Here is a 21029-nt window from a genome sequence, read left to right as displayed (position 1 = left end):
GGGGGCGGGGCCGAGGCGGGGGAAGGGGCGGTCGCGGGCGGGGCCGTGGCCGGCGGAGGGGCGGGGGCGGGGCCTGGCCGTGCCCCGCCCGCAGCATGGCGGCCGGCGGCGGGCGGTGGCGGTAGCGGCGGCAGCGGCGCGGCCCATGGCGCGGGCGGGCTGGGTGCGCTCGCAGCCCTGCGCGCTGGCGCTGGCGGCCGCGCTCGCTGTCTGCGCCTTCTACTACCTGGGCGCCGGCCGCGAGACCTTCTCCAGCGCCACGCGCCGCCTGCGGGCCACGCGCGCCGCCACGCCGCCCGCCACGCCGCCGGGCCCGGGCGCCGTCCCTGTCCCCGTCGCGGCCCGCGACCTGCACCTGCTCATGATGTTCACCAAGGCGGAGCGGAGCCCCGCGCTGCGCGCCAAGGGCCAGGCGGCGCTGCGCTCCCTGCTGCGCCACGGCCGCCTCCGGCGCGGCGACGCGCTGCGCCTCCACCTCGTCACCGAGGGCGCCAGCAGGGACATCGGCGAGGGCCTGCTGCGGGAGCTGCTGCGCGGCGCCGCCTTCCGCCACGAGGTGCGGGGGGGCGGGGGGCTGCAGGGGCGGGGGAGCCGCCGCGCCTGGGGGCTCACCTGCTGGGGCAACAGCCCCGCCGCCAAGGCGCGATCAGCCAGCACGTGAGCGCGCGGTTGGGCTTCCTTCACCCGAAACCCCTCTCGTTTGAGATACCGGTGTTAGCTGAACCCCGCTGGCAGAGCTGAGACGTAGCTGCCCGTTGTGCGCACAAGTATTTGTTGGTAAATAACCCCAGCTTTCACCTTGCTGCTGGCTTCACTGGTGCTGGCGCTTGGTTGCATCCCGCGGTGGATCAGCTGTCCTGCGCCAGACCGTTCTCAGCTCGCTGGACGCGGCATATGTAGTGAGCACTGCAGATGGTTTCCTTTCTGCGGTGGCTGTGTGGGTCAGCGTCGTGTGGGACACTGCGGTCTGCCCTCCCCACGACCATGCCACCAGGTAGCAGTGGGTGCGTGGTTTCTTCTCAGCATCGGAGTAAGGCTGGTGTCAAATGTGTGGTGCAGCAGCCTAGCTCGGGTGTGTGGTATTAGTGTAACCTGGGCGCTCTTCAGCTGCTGGGCCACCAGGAGGTCTCGATCCCCCATGGACCCCCCTGCCTGCAAGCAGCCGTCTTCTTACGGGTGCTGCTCTCAGAAACCAAGCTCCTCTGCAAATACACTTTCTAGCGTTGCTCCACCAGGAGGGCATGGGCTTGAGGAGCTTGCTGAGTTAGGTGTTGCGTGAGGCTGGGGCGTACAGTGGAGCTGCTGTTGAACGGCGAATCCCTGACTGTGTGTTCGTAGGTGGTCACAGACTTGTAGTGAAACACGGCTTGCATCCTGGGGAGCAGCTCTTTCACCAGAACTCATCTCTCTGGGGCAAGAGCAAGCAGCATCGCTTGGAGGGTTGAAGTGAGATTTCAGTGGGGCGATTTCTTCTCTCTCTCTCTCTCTCTCCCAGAAGAGCCTGATAACACCCTGGTGGTTTTTGTTTTTGTCAGCCTGTGAGTGGCAGTATGCTTCAGACTTTGCCAGTTACCCTGGTTTTCGGTAGAGAATTCCTAGGATAGAGTAGAAGCTTTTGTATAACCTTTTCTTTAATACTGTGAGAGTTTCTTGTATGCTAGCAGGTGACAGCGTGTCTTCATTTTTGCTGTAGACTGTCTCATTCCTCCTCTTTATCAGCAGAAAATGTCAGAATTTGGAATTTGTGTGCTGTTAACATTTTGAAGACGGTTGATCCTCACCCCGGTCCCCAGGTATGGTAGACTGGTAGACCTCTCCTTTCCTGGTGTCTCTTCTTCATAGCACACCACTCCGGTCCTTACGCCATTTCCCCAGGGCAGGCGCAGAGACAAAGCCTGATGAAGTGCCTAGAAGCCAGTGTGAGCTGCTGGGGCAGAACCGATGATAACCCTATACTTTTCTCTTTTTCCATGAGGATACGATTCAGGCTCTGTTTGTAGAGCTGTCCTTGCCTTCCCAGCAGAGCTGTGATCAGAAGGGTCCTCTGCCAGAGTGCAGCCAGGGAATGAAAACATCTGGGTCCTGACCCTTGGAGAAGGTGATGGGCCGCCTCTGGTCTCTCCCTAAGCATACTTACAAATTCAGGTGCTTCCAAAACCTCCCTTTAGAGACCAAAGGCAGCATGCCAGCTGAGAGCGGGGTGCTCGTGGAGGCATGGCAGCAGCATGTGGGACAGCAGCCTCGGCACAGGACCCTTCACCGGGTGCTGTGTGGAGCAGGGCAGAGTTTGGCTGTCCCGAGGCAGGGGACAGCCGTGACGTGCAGTCACCAGCCGGGGTGATGCTCGGTCCCGGGTGTCCCTGTGCACACCTGCAGCACTGAGGGCTGGAGGTCACCGTGCAGGAGGTGTGGATTTGCCCCGGTGCCCGGGCTGAGCTGGGCACCCCAGCGCCTGGGTGCTGTGGCACCTCGCCTGTGTGACCGCGCCTGGACAGGGACAGGCCGCGGGGCTGGGCGCGTGCCGTGCGGACGGCGAGCGGCAGATGGAGCTGCTGCACTGCACCGCGCTGCTGCACAGCTTCGCGTGGCGTGCGTGGAGAGGGACGGCCCAGGAGGAAGCTTGTAGGGAAGCACCCTGCGAGGGGCTGGCGGAGGGGAGGACTCACAGCGTGCCCAGATCCGGCCTCACAGGACTCACTGGTGGGGCCAAGCCTTCCTGACCCTGCTTTATCCTCCTACCCCGCATCAGTGCCTGTGCACGCAGGTTGTGCTGGCTTTTACTCAGGCTTGTATACTGGAAGTTGCTGAGAGCAGGTGTCCCGTCCCTCTGTGTTGCAGCGCAGCCTCTCCGCGTCGCTGCGTGAGGGGCAGGTGCCCTGGGAGCAGGCTGGACCCATCTTGGTGGCCGACGTTGTGCTTGCGCAGAGGCCCTGCTTGCCCAAGTTCCTACGACTGTGCGCTGCACAGTCCTGGTTCTTTGTAGTGATTAATGTCACTCATTTATTTTGTTCCCCTTCTGGAATAAAATTGATCCCATCCTCTGTCCGTTGCTTTTCCTGTTGGTTTGCCTAGATAGGTCATTCCACTGATAATGCCAGATGCTGACTTAAAAATATTTCTGGTCATTTCATTCTTTTTGGTCACTCCTGGGAGCCGTTGTCTGCGCCTCCCTCGGCATTGCTGGCTTTTTCTGCCCAGGCAGGGGCGATTCGGTGGCAAAGAGCTGAAGCAAAAGCTGTAGCAGCGTGTGTTTGCGCCTCCCCTCCCCAGTGGGGCAGACGTGCCTGCCACAGTGTTTGTTGTTGCCTGTGATTTTGCCGTCAGGGCAACCACATCCTGGAGTCAGGAGATGCTTTCCTCCACCCAGGGGCTTGAGCACTTGCGCCTGAGCAGTGTTGTCCGAAGGGCTATAGCTTTCAGAAAACCCCAGCTGGGCTTCTGGAAATCAGTGCTGCTCACTTGGGCAGTTCAGCTACTTGCAAATCTCGACTCCTCCCTCTGTAAAAAGTGATTAACAGCCGTCGGAGTGAGGTGCTTCGGGAACCGCAGCGAAGTCACGAGCAAAGGCCGAGCTATCCTTGTTCTGCCCTGCGAATCCGATAGTGTCATGAGGACGTGTTGGAGCGAATATGACCGGGCTGCTGCGACCGTGTACTTGCTATCTGGCAAGAAAAGGAGGGAAAGTAAAAGAGAAACAGTGTGGGTTGTTTTTTTTAGTGAATCCATTGAAAGGGTCTTTACTCAGTGTGGGATATGTGTTTACAAAATGTGCTTGCACAGGAAACCCCTAGAATTTACTTTTCTTAAGTCCTCAGTGAACTTGGTCAGATTTAGCTCCAGGGATTTACTGAAAGCTGCTACACAAATAAATAATGCAGTACAAAATTAGCAGCAGATAAACATGCTCTGCTGAAGTCTGTACTGGGGAGAAGAAAAGCTCCTGCAGTACTGGAGAGGATATCTATGCTGTGGTCACGGAAAAAAGATTCCTCTTGTCAGGAGTTTGCTTTGCAGAAGTGCCTGACCAAAGGATGGGCAAAAGATAAAATTTTCCTCTGGTTTCTTTTTGGAAGGGGAGGGAAGACAGCTGATACTGTGTCTGGAGTTTCAGCAGTATTTTTCCCATGATTTTCGACCATTGGTGCTTGGCAAACACTGCACTCCTCTGCTCCTTTTACAGGTGGCTGGAATTGATTTTTTTTCCTTTTCCCTTTTCCTTGCTGTGCTGCTCACCATCTCCTAAATTAGGAGGAGATCTAAGCCTGGCTGCTTCCCACAGGGGACCTGCTCCCACCAAAGCTATGGCAGGGCAGGGATTTTCCAGGGGGAGGCACCTGCAGGAGTCACACTGCGTTGGTGTCCAGGCAGGAGACAGCAGGGATTGTGCTCGTGGTGGGGTGGCTGGGAGCTGCCCTCCAGCCTTGTGTCAGCACCCCTAGTTACTCTTTCACTTGCTTTTTCTGTCCTGCTTTCTTGTTCCTGTCTGAACCTGGTCTCTCCAGTGGCAGCTCTAGATGCCAGCTGTCCAACTCCCAGCAGACAGACGACCACCTCGGCCTGCCTTTATGTGGCTTCTGGCCACCCCAGGAGTGAGCAGGAGAAGTCTAGAAGTTGAGCCTGCTGGTGGGCACCGCGGCCCCGAGCAGAGCGCTGTGAGTCTCTGCAGCGGTGGTGTCTTGGCCCTGCATTACCGGGACCACGTGGGGAGGGTTGGTGCTGCTGGTGGGGCTTGGCTCCATGCTCACAGATGATCCGTGCCTTTTGCACCTAGACAGCAGTGTTTTGTTCTGTGTTTTATCAGCTGGGATCCCGGCTGGCACCAGCGTTCTTGGCGCTACAGCTCTGCTCCCTCTCCCGCGTACCTCTGCAGCCGTCCTGGTGCCCAGCGCGGGCAGAGCAGGTCTCGTAGAGCGCTCTGTGCAGAGCTCTGGGGTGAGCATGCAGCTTCATGTGGCTGTCCCGCGTCGGTGCATCCTCCGTATGTTTTATAGAGCTGGGGTCATGACATTCGGATAGCGTTCCCTCCCCTGCAGCGTCTCGGGGAAGCATTTTTATGCATGTTGTCTTATCCCAAACCACGTGTGGCTCATGATGAGCTCTCTCAATATACTTTCCTGGTATGGTCTGTTCCGTGCGTTTTTCCTGCCTTCCTCTGGAAGATGCTTGGCGTTGAGCCCAACTGCGGTGAAGTGAGCTGCGCTGTCCCCTCCGCTGAAGGAAACGCACTGGCTGCTGGGCCTTCGCAGGCAGGTCCCGGGGGCTCTGAGCACGCCGTGTGAGGGCTCTCCTGCAGCTCTACATCTGCCAGCAAGGCAAAGCATCGCGCTCTTGGGCCACATCCTTGGCCAAGAGCAGATGTTTCGGGCACCTGCCCTGCAGTTGCAGCCCTGATGGAAACCTCTCTTCCTTCCCCGTGAGGGTGCTGTGCTGTTCTGCCCCGGGTGCTCTTTGGGTGGATGGCAGCAGCTCACAGGGAGGGTGTCTTGTCCCTGTGTGGGAAAGCTGGTAAATGGTGGAGTTTTGGCCTGGCAGTTTGCGTTCGCTGTGCATGCCTTGGTCTCTTCACCTTAGCACGTGCGGTCCTTCGCTATAGAAAAGGGCTGAGGTCGTTGGCCTTGCTCCAAATCCTGCCTGTTTGCACTTCCTTGTTAGCTGGGGTCAGAAAGGAGACGCAGCCACCACGGAGATGCCTGCCGGGGTCACCATCTCACCCCGATCCCTGGGGAGGAGGGCTTGCAGGGAAGTAGGGATGCCTGGAGCGGCAGAGCCAGGAGATCGGGGTGCCAGATCCCTGCCTGGGGCTGCACCAGGGCTGGTGGGCTGTAGGCGGTTTCCTTGCACTCATGGACCTGACCATGTTGGTGAGGTCAACTGCTTGCTGCCTTCTTGACTTCATGGCTGGGTTCTCCGCTCAGGTATGGAGAAGAGGCACAGAGGGTGTGCTTGGCATCCAGATCTGCTCTGCTGTCCAGAAAAGCAGGAGTTTTACCCTGCTCTGGAGACAGGCCAGCAGCTGCCAGAGGGGAGGAAAGGGCTAGACTGCAGGCAGGACCCATGAGGAGCCCTGTCTGTGCCAGGAGCTGAGCTGACTTGGTGCCTCCTGCTGAGCTGCACTGGTGACCTGGCAGCCTGTGTGGGTGAGGGTGGCCTCCCCCTGTCCCCAGCTCGCACTGAAGTCTCTGTGCTGACCACTCCACGATCCCCCTGCTTGGCAGGAGGAGGCTGAGCTGCCCTGCAGCTCATGGGGGAAGTCTGGGCACATGCAGACTACAGGGACAGAGCATAGGCACTGGGGGGGTTGTTCCTTTCTCTCAGACCCCTCTGCAGGCTCTTGAGTGTTTTTCTGGTTTTGCTCATGGTCTTTGTGAGCTCCAGAGGGCTAGGAGAGAAAGCAAACGGCAGGAGAGCTCTGTGCGTTGGGGCAAGGCTTGGTGCTGGAAAACTAAGCGCAGGTAGAGTCAAAGTCAGGGGGTTGTGGCACCCGTGCACGTATGCACACTGGCACTTTTGGACTGAGCAGAGCTGTTGTTCATGTGCTGCTCTGCGGAAAGTAGGTGGAAAGAGGTGTTGTGCGTGGTTCAGCTGTGCTCGCTTCCCTCTCCTTGCTATTGAGGTGCAGCTGCTGGTTGTTCCTGGGCTCCTCTCCCAAATGACTTGAGTCTTTGGCCGCCCTGATTAATCTGTTGCTGTTCACAGTGTAATTCACAGAGCATCCTGACTCCTCCTTCCCAGCCTTCTGCTCTGAGCGAGAGGCAAGGTAGGACTGTTGTGGCTTCAACACTGTCTAGTGTTGCCTTTGAAACCTAAGGGGGTCAAATCAGTCCAGGCTATGGGTGACTTTGGATCAGTCGGATGCCAGAATACTGCTGTTTAATCTTAAAATAAGATGAATTTTTAAAAGCCTCCAAGACATACAGTGTCTTTACTAGGTCTCAAGGCTCCTGGGTTTTCTTCTGTATTTCTGCACATTCTGTACAATGGTTTGTGCCTGTGAACAGCTTCAAGCTATTTTAAGGTCTTCTCAGCACAGTCAGGTTAATGTGACAGACAGTCCGTAAGTGTCAAGTGAATGCGCATTAGATCTGTCGTATAATACATGTAAATGCCCTGACCTGGATCCCTTCAGAACCTTGGGTTTTGCCATGTGCCAAACGTCCCTTCTGCTTTGCAGAGGGAATATCCTGCCTCCTCCTGCCCTCTCGTCTGGCCCGAGGGGACGTGCTTCTTGGAAAGCAGCGGTGCTGGTGCCTCGCTAGCGGTGCTGTGGTGCACAGCTGGGCTCTGTGGGCCTCTTGCTGCCCCAGCCCTGAGCTCAGTCCAGGTATCGGGGGGGGGGGGGGGGTTGATGCTGACTCTGCTGTGAGTTACCTGTATGGCAGTGCTGCTGTGAGAGGGAGCTGCCCTCGCGCAGCAGAGGGGTCGGGAGGACAGGCCTGCCCGGCCATGCCGCCCCTGCCTGTGCCGCCTCCCTCTCACGACAGGACAGCCATGTACCGGCACACCATGTTGCGCCAGTGCTGAGATGCCCGTGGTCCTCAGCCAGCCCTCGAGGTGCTGGTTCCCGTCTGTGGCACGTGGTGCCAGCAGGGCTGACCGTGCTGGCCTTGGCTCCTGGGAGCCCGTCCACCTGCAAAATGCTGTTGGGCTGCCGTGGTGCAAAAAGCTTTTACTCTCGTCCCTTGGCAGCCAGCAGGACCCTGAGAGGCTGCGCGGAGAGCTGCCGTGCTCCCATGCCGGCGGGGAGCTGCTGGGAGGTGCCGTGCTCCTGTGCTGGTGGGGAGCGTGGCTGCCTGCGGCCGGGGGGGCTGGGCGGGCAGGGGCCAGCGGCGCCCGCGGCGGCTCGGTTGCCGTGCACGGCTGGGGTTGTCAGTGCTTCCTGCCAGGATGGACGTGTCGCTTCACGCCGTGCCTTGCCTGGCGTCCCGCTGGCCTCACGAGCAGCCTCCTGGCTCCTGCCTGCTCTCGACATGAGGGATCTTTGATCTGGGCAAGGTCTTCAGCGAGGAAGTGTGGAAAAAGCTCCAGACCACTCACTGCTTCTGTGTCTCTGACATGTTTTGCCAGCCTCACTTGGTGTTAAAGCATCCCCTGGTGCATTGCACTAGCTCAGGCACCACAGGAGTTCTTTCCTCTTAAATATTTGACTTTGTTCAGCTTATCTAAAAAAAAAAAAAAAAAAAAAGATTTACTGCTGTCCTGTGTGTTTAGGTGTATAGTGTGGCTCTTAAGTAGATGAAGTTTTAGTAGGGGAAAGAAGTGAATAATTCAGTTTGAAAGGGACCTATAGAGATCACGTGGTCCAGTCCCCTGCTCAAAGCAGGGCCAGCTTAGAGCAGTATCACAGTATTCCTCAAAGCAGCAGCAGAGGCTTTCCTTTCTGCGACTCAAGTGCTGCTGCTAGGTCGTGTCCTCACCAGTGTTGGGTTCCTACTGCAATCTGTCGTGCTTTCTCTTGCACGGAAAAGCAGCATGACCGTGAGTCCCCAAACCTGGAGTTCTTGAGCTCTCCCTTATCTGCACTGGGGTTGTGTCCCTTGTGCCTGTTAATTACACTGACAGTTCCTTCAGATATCTGGCTCAATTCAGTGACCTACATCATTCTGTGTGTCTAATGAGCATCAGGCTGCATGAAAGTTCCCCTTGTTTGGACTTTGACTGAAATGAATTATGAGCTTGTAAAATTTCAGTGGCTGACAAGGTATGTTTGTGGTGGCTCCTGTTTTTTGGAACAGCTGTGGTTTGCCTCATTGCTCAATTTTCAAGTCGCTCGTGAAAACTAGGTACAGTAGGTAGGCTGGTGAGTGTTTTTGTTTGGTAATTTGTAGCCTGAGCAAATGGGGTTCTTTGTTTTGTTTTTAAATTTTTTTAATTTATTTTGTTAAAGAGTAAGAACATGAAAAGGGCTGTACCTGTTTGTGTCAAAGATCAGTCTTTCCTGGGATCCTATTTCTGTCCAGTATCGGTTACTTAGGAAAGGCTGTAAGAGAGGGCAAGCCGGCAGTGCTGCCCCTTGGCCCTGGCGGTGGTGGGTCGGGCACACAGCATTGCGCTGCCGAGTGAGAGCAAGCCCAGGCCAGAGGCCTTGGCATGGTCTCCCTGCTGCGACAGTGTTGGAAAGCTCCAGTGCAGAAGGGCTGAACTCCAGCTAGAAAAGATGCTCAGCCCTGTTGTAACTGCCGATGTTTGGATTTTCATTGGCTTGCTGTGTCCTGCCTTTCCTGTTGCAGCTCTGGTGGGGGCATGCTGAAGACCTTGCTTATGTGCTGGGCTGAGATTTGGGCTCAGTTCCTAGCCCCATCACAGCCTGCCTTTATAGCAGGGAGCAAGTCTTGGGGCTCATACTAAATGATGTGGAGTGGCTTGCCTCAAAACTGTCTGCAGGATGCAGAACCTGGAGTGAACAGTCACCTCTTCTGATCACTCTGTATTGGAGACCAGGTATGTGATTATGTATAGGCAGTGGGAACAGCAGGGCCCAGAGACCTGCAGAAAGCATGCATTGAACAAACTTGATTGTATAAGTGGATTCCAGTGTCTCTATGCACCTGTCTCTCATTTATGGAACACGCATAAAAATACTTTCCTCCTTTCCCTACTACACTTAACTGCCTCCCACAGCATGGAGGTGTGTGGGGCCTAGGACTGTTGGATCCCTCTGCGCAGTGGGAATGCCAGCAAGCGATATCTACAGTTTAATAACCTCATTCCTGCGTGTCGGTACGGGCTGAGAAAAGGCTGCTAAAGCTGGGGAAGTCTGTTGGACGTAGTGGCTCAGTAGTTGTTTCTGGTGTCTCTCCTAGGTAATATTCCACGATGTGAATGTATTGACCGAAAAGCTGTTTCCGATAGTCGAAGCCATGCAAAAACACTTCAGTGCTGGATCGGGGACCTACTACAGTGATTCAATCTTCTTCTTGTCGGTTGCGATGCATCGTATCATGCCCAAAGGTAAGCCCTCCGCTCGAGCTGTGGCAGCAGCTGCCTCCGGGAACACAGGTGTTCTTTGTCTTAGGCATGCAAATATTATCCACTGCTATTTGAAACGCAAAGAAAGTTAACAAAAAAGTTGCTGTAATTGAAGCAGGGGGCTCATTAACTTGACAAAGTGAGTTGATCTTGATGGGATGTGATCTGTTGCACTCTGACTACGGAGCACACGTGCTCTCTCTCCCTCTCTCTGGTGAGAGGCAGAATACTGGTAGCCCATTTCCCATCACTGGCATGATCACAGCTGCCAGTGTTGGAGTACTGCAGAGCAGAGGCAGTGGCAGTGGCATGCTTGGACAGAGCCAAAGCTTCTAGCACTGATGTTGTGTCTGCCATTTCTTGATGGTTCTGGGAGATGGCAGAGACTGATCAACTGTAGGACTATCCTGGTGCATTGTTACATGATGTGTCCTCTCTTTAGGACTTGGAATGAGCTTCTTGGGCAAAGCCTGGTTTCTGCTCATCCCTGCAGAATGACAGACCTTTCCATGGAGCTTGAGGTGACAGTGTGGGCAAGGGCCACGTGAGCTCCTAGAAACTGTGGCTTGTCTTTCCCATCCAATAGCAGTGGAGCCTGCTTTTAATGGGTCTGACCCCAAATGCAAGTCTTTCCTTCAACTGCAGTGGTTTCAGACAAGCTCCAGGGTGGGACAGACCAGTGGGGATTTCTGCAGTCAGCTGAAAAGCTGGGTTTGAAAAGAAGTATAGAGAGAAAGCTGTTCTCAGCAGAGCTCTGAGCAGCCTGCAGGCTGGCTGAGCTCGAGAGTTTGTCAGCCCTGGCTTGTCCCTAGGCTCAGTTCACACTGTTAGGATGTGGTGGTGCTCATGTCCAAGTCTGCTGGCATGAGTGACTGAGAAGGTATCTACGCCGCAAGCTGGTTCTGCTCTCGCACTCTGAGCTCCTGGGAAAGACAAGAGTGAAGCTGGTCTGGTCATCTGAGGTTCAGACCTGTTTTCCTTCTAACAGTGCCCCAAATTCAGCTGCTGTTTACTTGTCATGTGTTTTTACAACTTCCCTTTCCCTTAGTGTGTCAGCAGAAAGAGATGCAACATATTTGCAGCACAGTAACTGAGGGTGTCCCCTATGGGTATGCTAGCAGGTGTCAGCAGTGTGGTTATTGATCACACCTTCCTTTCCTTTTGGCTCTGAGCTCTTGGAAAGCTTTGGTTATTAGCAGCCACTGATCACTCTGTTGTGCCTTTGCTCTGCTTTTATGAAGTGAGGGAACAACAGTAAATCTACAAGAAAACAAAGGCAGCTGGTAAAAGGGACTTGGCTCAGCTGATGCCATGTTTTCCTTCCCCAGCTGTGTGTTGGTATTTCTCTTAGGGCTTGCGTGCTCTGTAGCCTTGGACCACAGTCAGTAGTCCCTGCTGTGCTCTCCGTCCCTGAATTCTTTAGGTCAGGCTTGCTTATCTTGCACTGAGGTCAGGGCTGGCAGAAAGGTTGGAGGCATTTCCGTAAGGCTGATGGCCATGGATCACATTACTCTTGGTGGTGGTGTTTAGTCCCTTATAAATAAAGGGTAAAATGGGAGCAACAGCATCTCATTTTCTGGAGTTATTTATTTCCTGCCAGCCCAAAGTGTTCTTTAAACTGGTGGAGCTGGGCTGCTGTTTACATGGTGGAGGGGAGAATAGTAGGCTGGTGCGAGATGATGCAGGGGTTTCTCTGTGATGGAAAGGGTGTGTTGACTGTCTGTAGTCAGTCCTACATCTCTCTGCAGGACAGGGTGTTTTCTCTCATTCCAGCCTGTAATGTCACATCCGTGCAGGAGAAGTCTTGTTCCAAAGCTGCTGCAGGGTTTTAAGTGCCTGGTCCCACATAGCGTGTGCAGAGCTGCAGCGCTAGTATGGAGGCTGTGCAGTCAGATGTGTGCATGGACACAGAGGGTCACCAGTCACAGGTGCTTGCGCTCTTCAATCTGCCTTAGAGGTCATGCTGCAGCTTAGCAAGTGAGGAGACCTGGAGCTCCTGAGGCTCCCACCTGCAGGGATGTTGTTTCTGGTTCCTGGTACAGCCCGTTGCAGGGTCTCTGATAACGGGCACTGGACAGTGAGAGGGCTGTCCTCAGAAAGCTCCTGCTGTCACCAGGCTCTTTTGAGGTGGACAGCTGCACTGGTCCTTGAGTCCACGTATCAGTCCAACAGGTGCTGCAAATAAGACCACCAGATTCTCTGGGATACAGCATGAGGTATGGGCAGAGGCTCTCTCTGTCTCCCATGCTTGACAGGAGGTTGTTGCACACCTGGGCTCCAAACCCCTCTCCTAGATCTTGCCCAATCCTGCCTGTTAGGAGCAATTCTCATCCTAGTGGAGGTTTGTGGACTCCCCTGCCAGTTCTGTTCTGTTGGCCGGACTCAGCCGTAACAGTAGCATCAGTAGTGACCCTATTCTCCTCTCTCATCTCAGCAGCCATGTGTCCCTCTCATTGCCGCTTTTCCAGACAGTGGTGGCAGATAGCAGTGGGCCCCAGTGTCCTGGTTTTCAGGCTTGAGATCAGACTGCTTGGCCACACACCTTCTCTGGGAGGAAAGCACTGGTCTATTGGCTGTGTCTTGCATGGAGGGGCAGGCAGCAATGACTTACAAGGCTGGAATTTGTCCTGGCAACCTCATGCCAGGGATGGCTGTGGGGCTGCTCTGCTCTGCAGGTCACTTGACTTGGGCTGACTGTACTTGAACTCTCAGCAGGTGCCCCGAGAGGCCTGTGGGCAAGGTCTTGTCTGAGATGGGGAGATGTGTGAAACCCTGCAAAGAGAGTTAAAAACATAGCGGCCTGTTTGGGGCCCGGGCGCGTCCTGTAGCCACAGTGGTTTCACCGTGTTTGCTTGCCAGACAAGGAGGAAGTGAAGCAGACACTGCTTTCCTTCCTGCGTTCCCAGGCCATCCTTCTGGGGAAGGTCACAGTGCCGCACACGGAGTGAACTTCAGACATGCTAGCAGAGGTCTGGATTGGTCCTGCTATGAAATACCCAGCCCATAAGTATTTCTGTTGCCTGGGGAAAGATCAGCTGGGAGAAACAGGCAGGGAGAGTGTATTTGCAGGTAGATTTTTTGTTATCTAAACTCTCCAGGACTCCCAGCTGTTAAAGCAACTGCATTGGCCTGTTCACTGCTCAGATAAAGACACCGCAGTGATACCATTTAGGAATGGGATAGCTGCTGAATTCAGAAGTTTGTTGGTGGTAAATGTTATGGAAGAAGGGAAGTAAAGTTCTCTTTCTTTTCTGCTGTTGTACTCCTCCTTCATCACCTTCCCTCCCAAATTGTATTGCCCACCATCCAAGGAGTGCACAGCTGCCCTTCTCTGCTGGAGACCTAGAAGGCCAGGAAGGATTCCCTCTGAGCAGCTGTGTCCTATTTCTTCAGGATCTGGAAGCAAACAGCTGCTGAGCATTTGTTGAAGTCAGCAGATCTTGTCTGGCTGACTTACCAAGTCTATGTTCTCTCACAGCTGACCTGGCTCCATGCCTCTCGCAGAGCCCGGGATGCTTGCCAGGAGTTTTCCTGGTGCAGAGTAGCGGCATGGCAAACTCCTCATCCTATGCCTTACTCTCTGGGGATGAGCCCTGCAGTTACAGTCACCAGGATGTTCTTTACCCCAGGCCCTCACTGTGTTTGCTATGTTACATTGTAGGCTCTTCAAACTACTTGTGAACGGGGCACTCAGTGCAGCAGGGCATGTGGCAGTGGCCTGCTCCTGCTGATGTGTGTTGCTGATGTAGCTGTTCCCTTGGCTAACACAGCTGGCATCACTAACTTCCTCTTCAGCTGGAGTAGAAGCTTATGCTGGCCCCTGCTCAGTCATAATATTTCCTGAAATTTTTCTGCCGCAAATTTCAGGTACAGTCTTGTTCTGCTGAGATGTGAGCTAAATGCAGAGGGCATCGACTTTGTGGCCACATGTCAGTCAGTCATCACATTCCTGGAGCCTGAGCCTCCTTCCTGCAGACTTTGGTGCAGCCAGTGGTAGACTTGTCACATGCTCTGGATAAAAAGAAAAAGGAAGTCCAGACTGGTGGAAAGCCATGGCCTTAGAAGCTGCGTCTGAAGATGCTGGCTTAAAGTTTGTCTCAGCTTTGGGATCTGAAGTGCAAGGTTGTTGCACAGAAAGTGAGAGCGAAGAACAGTGCATGATAGAGAAAGGCAGGAGTCTTTAAGTAGGGGATGCACCTCATGTCTTACGGAGTGCATAGAGAATGTCTGCTTTTCCTATAAGGCTTGCCTGCCCCCGCTGTGCCAGGAAGTCCTGAGGAGATGGTACTGTAAAACCTAACAACATCACTGTTTATCTTAATAGCACATTTTTGTCAGATAGACGCCAAGGCAGAAAGAGGCACACAGCATAACATATCCCGTACAGGAAGCTGAACTGTCAGGAGTCACAGCCTGAGAGATACCCTGATGAGCTGAAGGGGACTGTGCAAGGGTGAGTGTGTGAAGGGGCAGGAACAGGAATGGCGGAGAGGCATGAGGAGCTTGTGGACCATGGCCAGATCTAATCTTGTGCTATCAGAAGTGAAGAGGAAAGAGACTGAAATAAGTAATGTGCCTGGGATCAAAGAGCAGGACTGAAATAAGTAGTAGGTCTGGAAGCAAAGAGCACTGGGGAGCATATGAGAATGGGGCTCATTAAACAGGGAATCCCCTCACCGTTGTGTTACTGCTAACCCCCAGTCACAGAGTTTGGAATTCCCTGCTCTGCCCAGCAATTCCTGCCACCATCAGGCCTAAAAAAGGAAGTAGGCCTCAAGTTCACATCAACAATTAGTTCAATATACTGGTTCATGAGGCTTCCTCTGGGGCATGGTCCTGTCCTGCCTGGCACAGCTCTTCCCATGGTAGATGGCATTTATGCATTGTGACTGTAACGCTGGTGTGCATACATTTGTAAAGCAGTGGAGGAGTATCATTTAACTTACGTTGGCAAGTGACTGGAATGGATGAGTTGTCTGTGAAGAACAGGCAGGGAAGTGGGCCTACTTCAAGCATATATGCATAAGGTAAGGAAGTGCCTACAGGACAGCATTATGGGGAAAGCTTTCATGCCTTTCCTGGGAAATCAGCATGACGGGATGCTTCTTTGAAGTGTTTGTACAGTAATGCACACAGCATGGGGAATGAGCAGGAGGAATTAGAGATGTGCATGCAGTTGCAGAGCTGTGATCTCACTGGGATCATGGAGATGTGGTGGGATACCTCACATGACTAGTGTGTTGCAATGGATGGATGCAGGTCCTTTAGGAAGGACAGGCTGGGCCAGCGAGGAGGGAGAATTGCCCTTTTGTGCGAGCACTGTGGGAAGGCATGGAGCTATGTCTGGGGACAGATTATGAGCCAGCTGAGAGCTTTTGTGGGTGCCTCCTACAGACTGCCTGATCAGGAAGAAGTAGTAGATGAGGCCTTCTTCAGACAACATGAAGAAGCCTCACATTTGCAGGCTCTGGTCCTCATGGAGGACTTTAACCACATGGATATTTGCTGGAGGGACAACACAGCAGGGCAATCCAGAAGGCTTCTGGAGTGCATTGATGGTAACTTCCTGACACTGGTGATTGAGCATCTGATGAGGAGAGGTACTCTGCTGGGACCTCATACTTATGAACAAGGAAGGATTGGTCTAGGGTATGAAGGTTGGGAGCAGCTTTGGCTACAGTGGTCATAAGATGGTGGAGTTCGGGATCTTACGAGGAAGAAGCAGGGCAAAAAGTAGGATCACATCCCTCGTCTTCAGGACAGCAAGCTTTGGGCTCTTCAGGGACCTTCTTGGAAGAATCCCATGGGATAGGGCCTTAGAAGGAAGAGGGGTCCCGGAGAACTGGTTGGTTTTCAAGGATCACCCCCTCCACACTCAAGATTGGTCCATCCCGATGAGCATAAAATCAAGGTGGCCAAAGGCCTGCATGGATGAACGGGGAGCTCCTGACAAAACTCAGATATAAAAAGGAAGCCTACAGGAGGTGGAAGTGGGAGGAAGTGACCCAGGAGGAATGCAGGGACACTGTTTGAGGGTGCAGGGTTGGTGCTGGGCTGCCCAGTACAAGAGAGATGTGGACATACTGGTGTGAGTGCGGATGTATGAGGAGAGGCTGAGAGAGCTACGATTATTTAGCCTGGAGAAGAGAAGGTTTGGTGGGGGGGAATCTTATCAATGTTTACAGATGTCTGGTGGTAGGGAGTATAAAAGATGGAGCCAGACTTGTGGTATCCAGTGAAAGGAGAAGATGCAATGGGCACAAATTGTAAACACAGGAAATTCCGCTTATACATAAGAAAAAGCTTTTTTACTGTAAGGGTGATCAAACACTGTGACAGGCTGCCCAGAGAGCTTTGGGAGTCTCCAACCTTGGTGATACTCAAAGCCCTACTCTAGTGGACCCTGCTTTGAGCAGAGATTTGGACTGGATGATCTCCAGAGGTGCCGTGCAACCTCAACTATTCCGTGATTCTCGGTGAGTGTGCTGTAGTTAGGTCTTTATTAGACTTTGGTAATTTTTTTTTTTTTTGTCCATTGATGTCTGCATTGTGAATGCAGCATACTTTGGAGTATGCTGAATACAAATGGCAGTATTAATGCTAATTCCCTTGTCCGTGTTTCTCTACCATATCTTTACTGTGTACTGAAGATATCCATATTGTATTGCTTGCCAGCAAGAAGATGTTCAGTCTGAAATGTCTTTTTTCAGTTTATCAGCCTGTGGGTAGTCCTGTCTCTTGAAAAGCTTGCTTGTTGTCTGTCAGTCCGACAGGGGCTTGCAATGGCCTGTTGGCTGCATGGGATATTTAAGAGTCATTTTATGGTTTTGTGAGTTTAGTTTTTGTTTCAGAAGCTGCTAGTAAAGCTGGTTTTATACTTCCCTTGCAAGTGAGGCCAGATTTACTGTGCCGGGTGCCTGCAGTGTCTGTGGTGATTTATGGGTCTGGCAAGGCTTCCAGGCCTCTTCACTGCTTTCCAGTTGCACAGCCAGGACCTGATGCAAAGCCACAGGCTTGAGCATCAAATAGCATAATCAGCTTCTGCAGTGGGGACATGGCATGCCCTCCGACCAAGGATGGCTGCTCCTGCTAGTCTGTGATACTAATTCTCCATCACACTTGGTTCTTGGTTCCCTTTGTAGCTCAACTGCCTTGGACATGAAGTGCGTGAAGGTTGGTGTTTCTGACTTCTCCGCTGTGTGATCTGTGTTTTTGCTCACCTAGTTTTTAAGTGCAAATGAAAGATCTTTCTCCTTGGGGAAATCGAGGACTACAAACTATTCTTCTCTGTCCCCCTGCAAATCTGTGGATGGTACAGGCATCAAACCATGCTCCTTTTCTCTTTCTTGACTGTGCCTCTATTTCTCTGAGAACCCAATCTCTGTTGGCTTGAAAAAGCCTCTTTACTAAATTGGAGGAGAAAGTATTAAAGCTTGATTTTCCCAGAGCACCAGCATTCTTCCTAGTGTATTTCTGTGCCATTTCACCTGCCATGAACTCTGCGGTTGTGCATCTTTGTAGTCCTGTCTGGCTCCATAGTTTTAGTACCTGTTTTATGTGGCAGCTGGATTTAATTGCAGGTTTAAAAATGCTCCAGCACAAATGAAGGCCATGATTTGAACATTAAGTTCCCTCTCGTGTGTTTGTATACGTGTGTATCAGTCTGTCTGTACTTTTTTTGAGGGCTAGACCTTTGTGCTAAGGTTGTATGGCTTTAGTTTTCCAAATCTATCGATTTTTGAAGAGCTCTGGCATATTCATAGTATCATGACTTAATGATTTCCTTGAAGAATAGTTTTGGGGTTGTGATGGTGTGCACTAACTTTGCAGACTGATGGCACTGAAACCTGAACAGCACTGTTTAGAAAAAGATTTTTGTGGAACATGTGCATGCCTGTGTGCATATTGCCCTGAGAATATGTACTTTTTGCCACTCAGCTGTTCTGATTTTTCACTGCTGCTTGGAATCTTTGTCCAAAAAAACTTTGAAGCCAAAACCTGGAGCTGCCAAACTATAATATAACAGCTCCTCAGCTGGTGTAAATCATGTAACTCTCTTGTCTTAAATGTCTTACATCAGTGGAGTTAATCTGATTTAAACCAGCTGGGGAGTTGGTATGCAGTGTGCAGAAGTGGAGACTACATAGGTGTTGTTTGTGCTTGAGACCTATAAATCCTGTTTTAATGTGGTATGACCAGGCCTGACAAGCTAGAGGAGGAGTTGATGCATTTCAATGATTTTGCAAGGGAGAAGTGATGAGAAAGTTACACAGACAGAGAGCAGACAAGCAGAGTTCAGACTTGGAAGGAGTTGCCAAAATGAAAATGATACCAGAATGAAATGATCTTGAGATCTGCAGAGATTCAGGCCAAAAGGAGTTAGGAGGACAGAGACTCAGAACTTTCTATTTTCCTTTTCAATATCCACGTTCAGAGGTGGCTTTTCACTTGCTGATAGCTTTAATCCTGCTAATCACTTGTCATTTTAGTATCATAACTTAGAGGATCTGGCAAACTTTTTATAACCTTTCTTATGGACACACAAATGTTTTGGCTGGTCTGTCTGGAAGGCAAGACCACACTGAGCAGATGGCAGAAATAACATGGCCACGTCAAAGCACACAAGACAGACTCCTGATGTCTAAGGTTAGGGTTAAGAGAGGAGAAAAAGGGTAGTGCTCCCTGTGAGAGGGGGTGGCAGAGGGGCAGCCAAGGGAAGCTGTGGGCTGCTGAAAGAGTTCTCCCCTGAGAACTTGCTCACCTGGGCCAAGGCAGGGGGTGCTGGGCTAAGGCTCACCCTGGGGTGGTGGCAACCCTGGGCTAGGGTTCAGGTAACGTATTGGGTGAGGAGTGAGAAAGCCTATAGCTTCAGTTGGACCAGGGCTGAGAAGGGGCTGCCAAAGGAAAGTCAGGGCTGTCAAAAGCTTTTTTTTTTTTTTTTTTTCCTGTGAGAATTTACTCCTCTTGGTGTCCTGGTCTAATTTTACCATGAAGAATTATTATGGCAGCTCACAGCTTCCTTTGGCAGCCCCACTGAAGCTTAAGCTCTAGGCTTCATCTCTCAACCCTGACGCTAGGGCTTGGCCTAGCTAAGGTAGTTCTTGGGGAGAATTATTTTAGTGGTTCCCAGCTTCCTTTAACAGCCCCTTTGTAGCCCCACTGAAGCTGAAGATCTAGGGTTGGTTTCTATCCTGACCTTAACCTGAGTATTTGGTTGTGGTGGAGCCTTAGACTGCCCCAACCATGGCACAGGTGAGAAAGTCACTAGAGGTTAATTCTGGCAGCCGCTTTGCAGCCCTGTTCCATCAGGGACTCTAGGCTTTGTCTCTGCCTTAACCCCATCTCTGTTCATAAACTTAGGGCTTGGTCTTTGCTGATCCTTAGACCAAGCCCCCATCCTTGGCCCCAGTGACGAGTTTCTCAAAGGAGAATTATTTTAGCAGCCTGCAGCTTCCTTTGTTAGCCCCTTTGCAGCCCCTCTCCAGCTTGGCCATGTTTAGGTGGCATCACATCCCAGCAGCCTGCGAAACAGACATTGCTCCTTCCATTTTGCTCTGTTTCACTGCATTTCCACTGCAAGTTTTTTATGGTGTTGGATTAGATCATTCCGTGGATAAGGGCCATATGGCTTAAGGAGACACCACAGTTGTGGGGGTGATGCCTCATAGTGCCTAGGGAAAGCATTCAGAGCGTGTGCAACCTGTGTGCTCTGCAGTTCTTGTAGGCACACAGCCACTGGAAGATGCTTTCCTTTGGTACTGGATTCTTTGTCTTTGTTTCATTCTTTCATAGTGGCATCCAGGAGTCTTCCTCTCCTTTCTCTCCTATTGGAAGGAAGAGGCTTTCCTTCCTGGATGGTTGCCTAGGGCCTGCTTTTCAGGGCCGTTACCTCTTGCCTTGGCTATAGCAATGCCTCGTGGCTGTTTTCAGGCACAGGTGCTTGATACCACGCCACCTCAAAAAAATGCAGTGTTTCTCCATGGCAGAACTGGCCATTACTAGCGCAGTAAATGCTGGTCCCCAAACGGTTTTCCCACAGAATATTGATCCTATTCAAGGCCTTCTTCATGGTGCTGCAAGCACTCCACCACGTGACTAGGATGTCCAAGTAGGAGTTGGGGACTGCGGGCAGCAGCTGTGTTCCTCTGGCAAGAGAGAGTGTATTGCTAGTTTGGGAGATGGAGCCATTCCAGGGCAGTCTGCACACTGTAGAGAGGAATCCATGGGGAACCAAGGACCACCACAATGTCCTAGCTTTCTACTTGTTGCCTTTATTTTAGCTCACAGCATTAAGTCAAGATAGAGAATACCTTTCTGAACCAAATGCTGTGTAGTGCCCATAATTACCTGCTGTGGAGGGCTGGAAAGAAGAATGAGCCTTATGTATCTGATACTACTTGGTACATTGCTAGAGATGTCCTGGTTCCCCAGGGACAAGCTGGGCTATCTTTGTAGCCTCTACATCAGAGAAACAAAATGGCACCAAGCAGGTAACCACAAAGAGCAAACAAGTATGCAGGTATCTGTGTTCAGAGTCTGCAGCTGTGACTGCAACGTGAGGTTGAAAAGTGGTTCAGCAAGAAAGGATAATGGTGAATAGTGGTAGGCAGTTGTTTCTGGGCACAGAAGGCATCCTGCTACAGGTGCCATCAGTTTTCTAGCGTGTTAGGTCTGGTCTCATTTCTTACTGTGGGGTTTCAGCTGTGTGTGGGGTTAGGTGACTGTCTAGTAGAAAGGTGTTTGTTCAGGTGGAGAGATGCTTGTGGCGCTGCCTCTTGTCTTCTGTCTGTAATTTTAATTATTCAGGATGGCTGTGGTCTGTCAGGCTGTCTCTTTACTGAAGAGGCATCCTCCCTCCCAGGGCTGTCCTCATCTCTCCATGGGCACCACGCAGAACACCCCCGATATGAGAAGAGGGACGAGTACTGTGGGGGCAGAGAGAGGGGCAGCGCTGGGACGTTTCCCAGCCCAGTCCCGTTCATTCTTTACCACTGTCATGGCTGGTGCCAGTGGGTACTAATTTTGGCTGTGCAGTGCTTGTGCAGCAGGAGCTGGTTGAAGCA

The 21029-nt window shown here is 52.3% G+C and overlaps 1 protein-coding gene across 1 annotated transcript in view; it reads left to right on the top strand.

Moving 5' to 3' along the window:
- Positions 1-87: 87 nt before the first annotated feature.
- XXYLT1 (xyloside xylosyltransferase 1) overlaps positions 88-21029 on the top strand; it is a 69308-nt gene continuing 48366 nt past the window's right edge. Inside the window, exons 1-2 of the mRNA XM_064516817.1 lie at positions 88-556; positions 9801-9948. Coding sequence (XP_064372887.1) covers positions 146-556; positions 9801-9948 — 559 coding nt within the window. The 5' untranslated portion in view covers positions 88-145. The remainder of the gene's footprint in view (positions 557-9800; positions 9949-21029) is intronic.

The sequence above is a fragment of the Dromaius novaehollandiae genome, chromosome 9 (assembly GCF_036370855.1).
Source record: "Dromaius novaehollandiae isolate bDroNov1 chromosome 9, bDroNov1.hap1, whole genome shotgun sequence".
NCBI classification, from domain to species: Eukaryota; Metazoa; Chordata; class Aves; order Casuariiformes; family Dromaiidae; genus Dromaius; species Dromaius novaehollandiae.
Note: the sequence above shows the minus strand (reverse complement) of the source record. Positions and strands in the feature narration are given on the sequence as shown.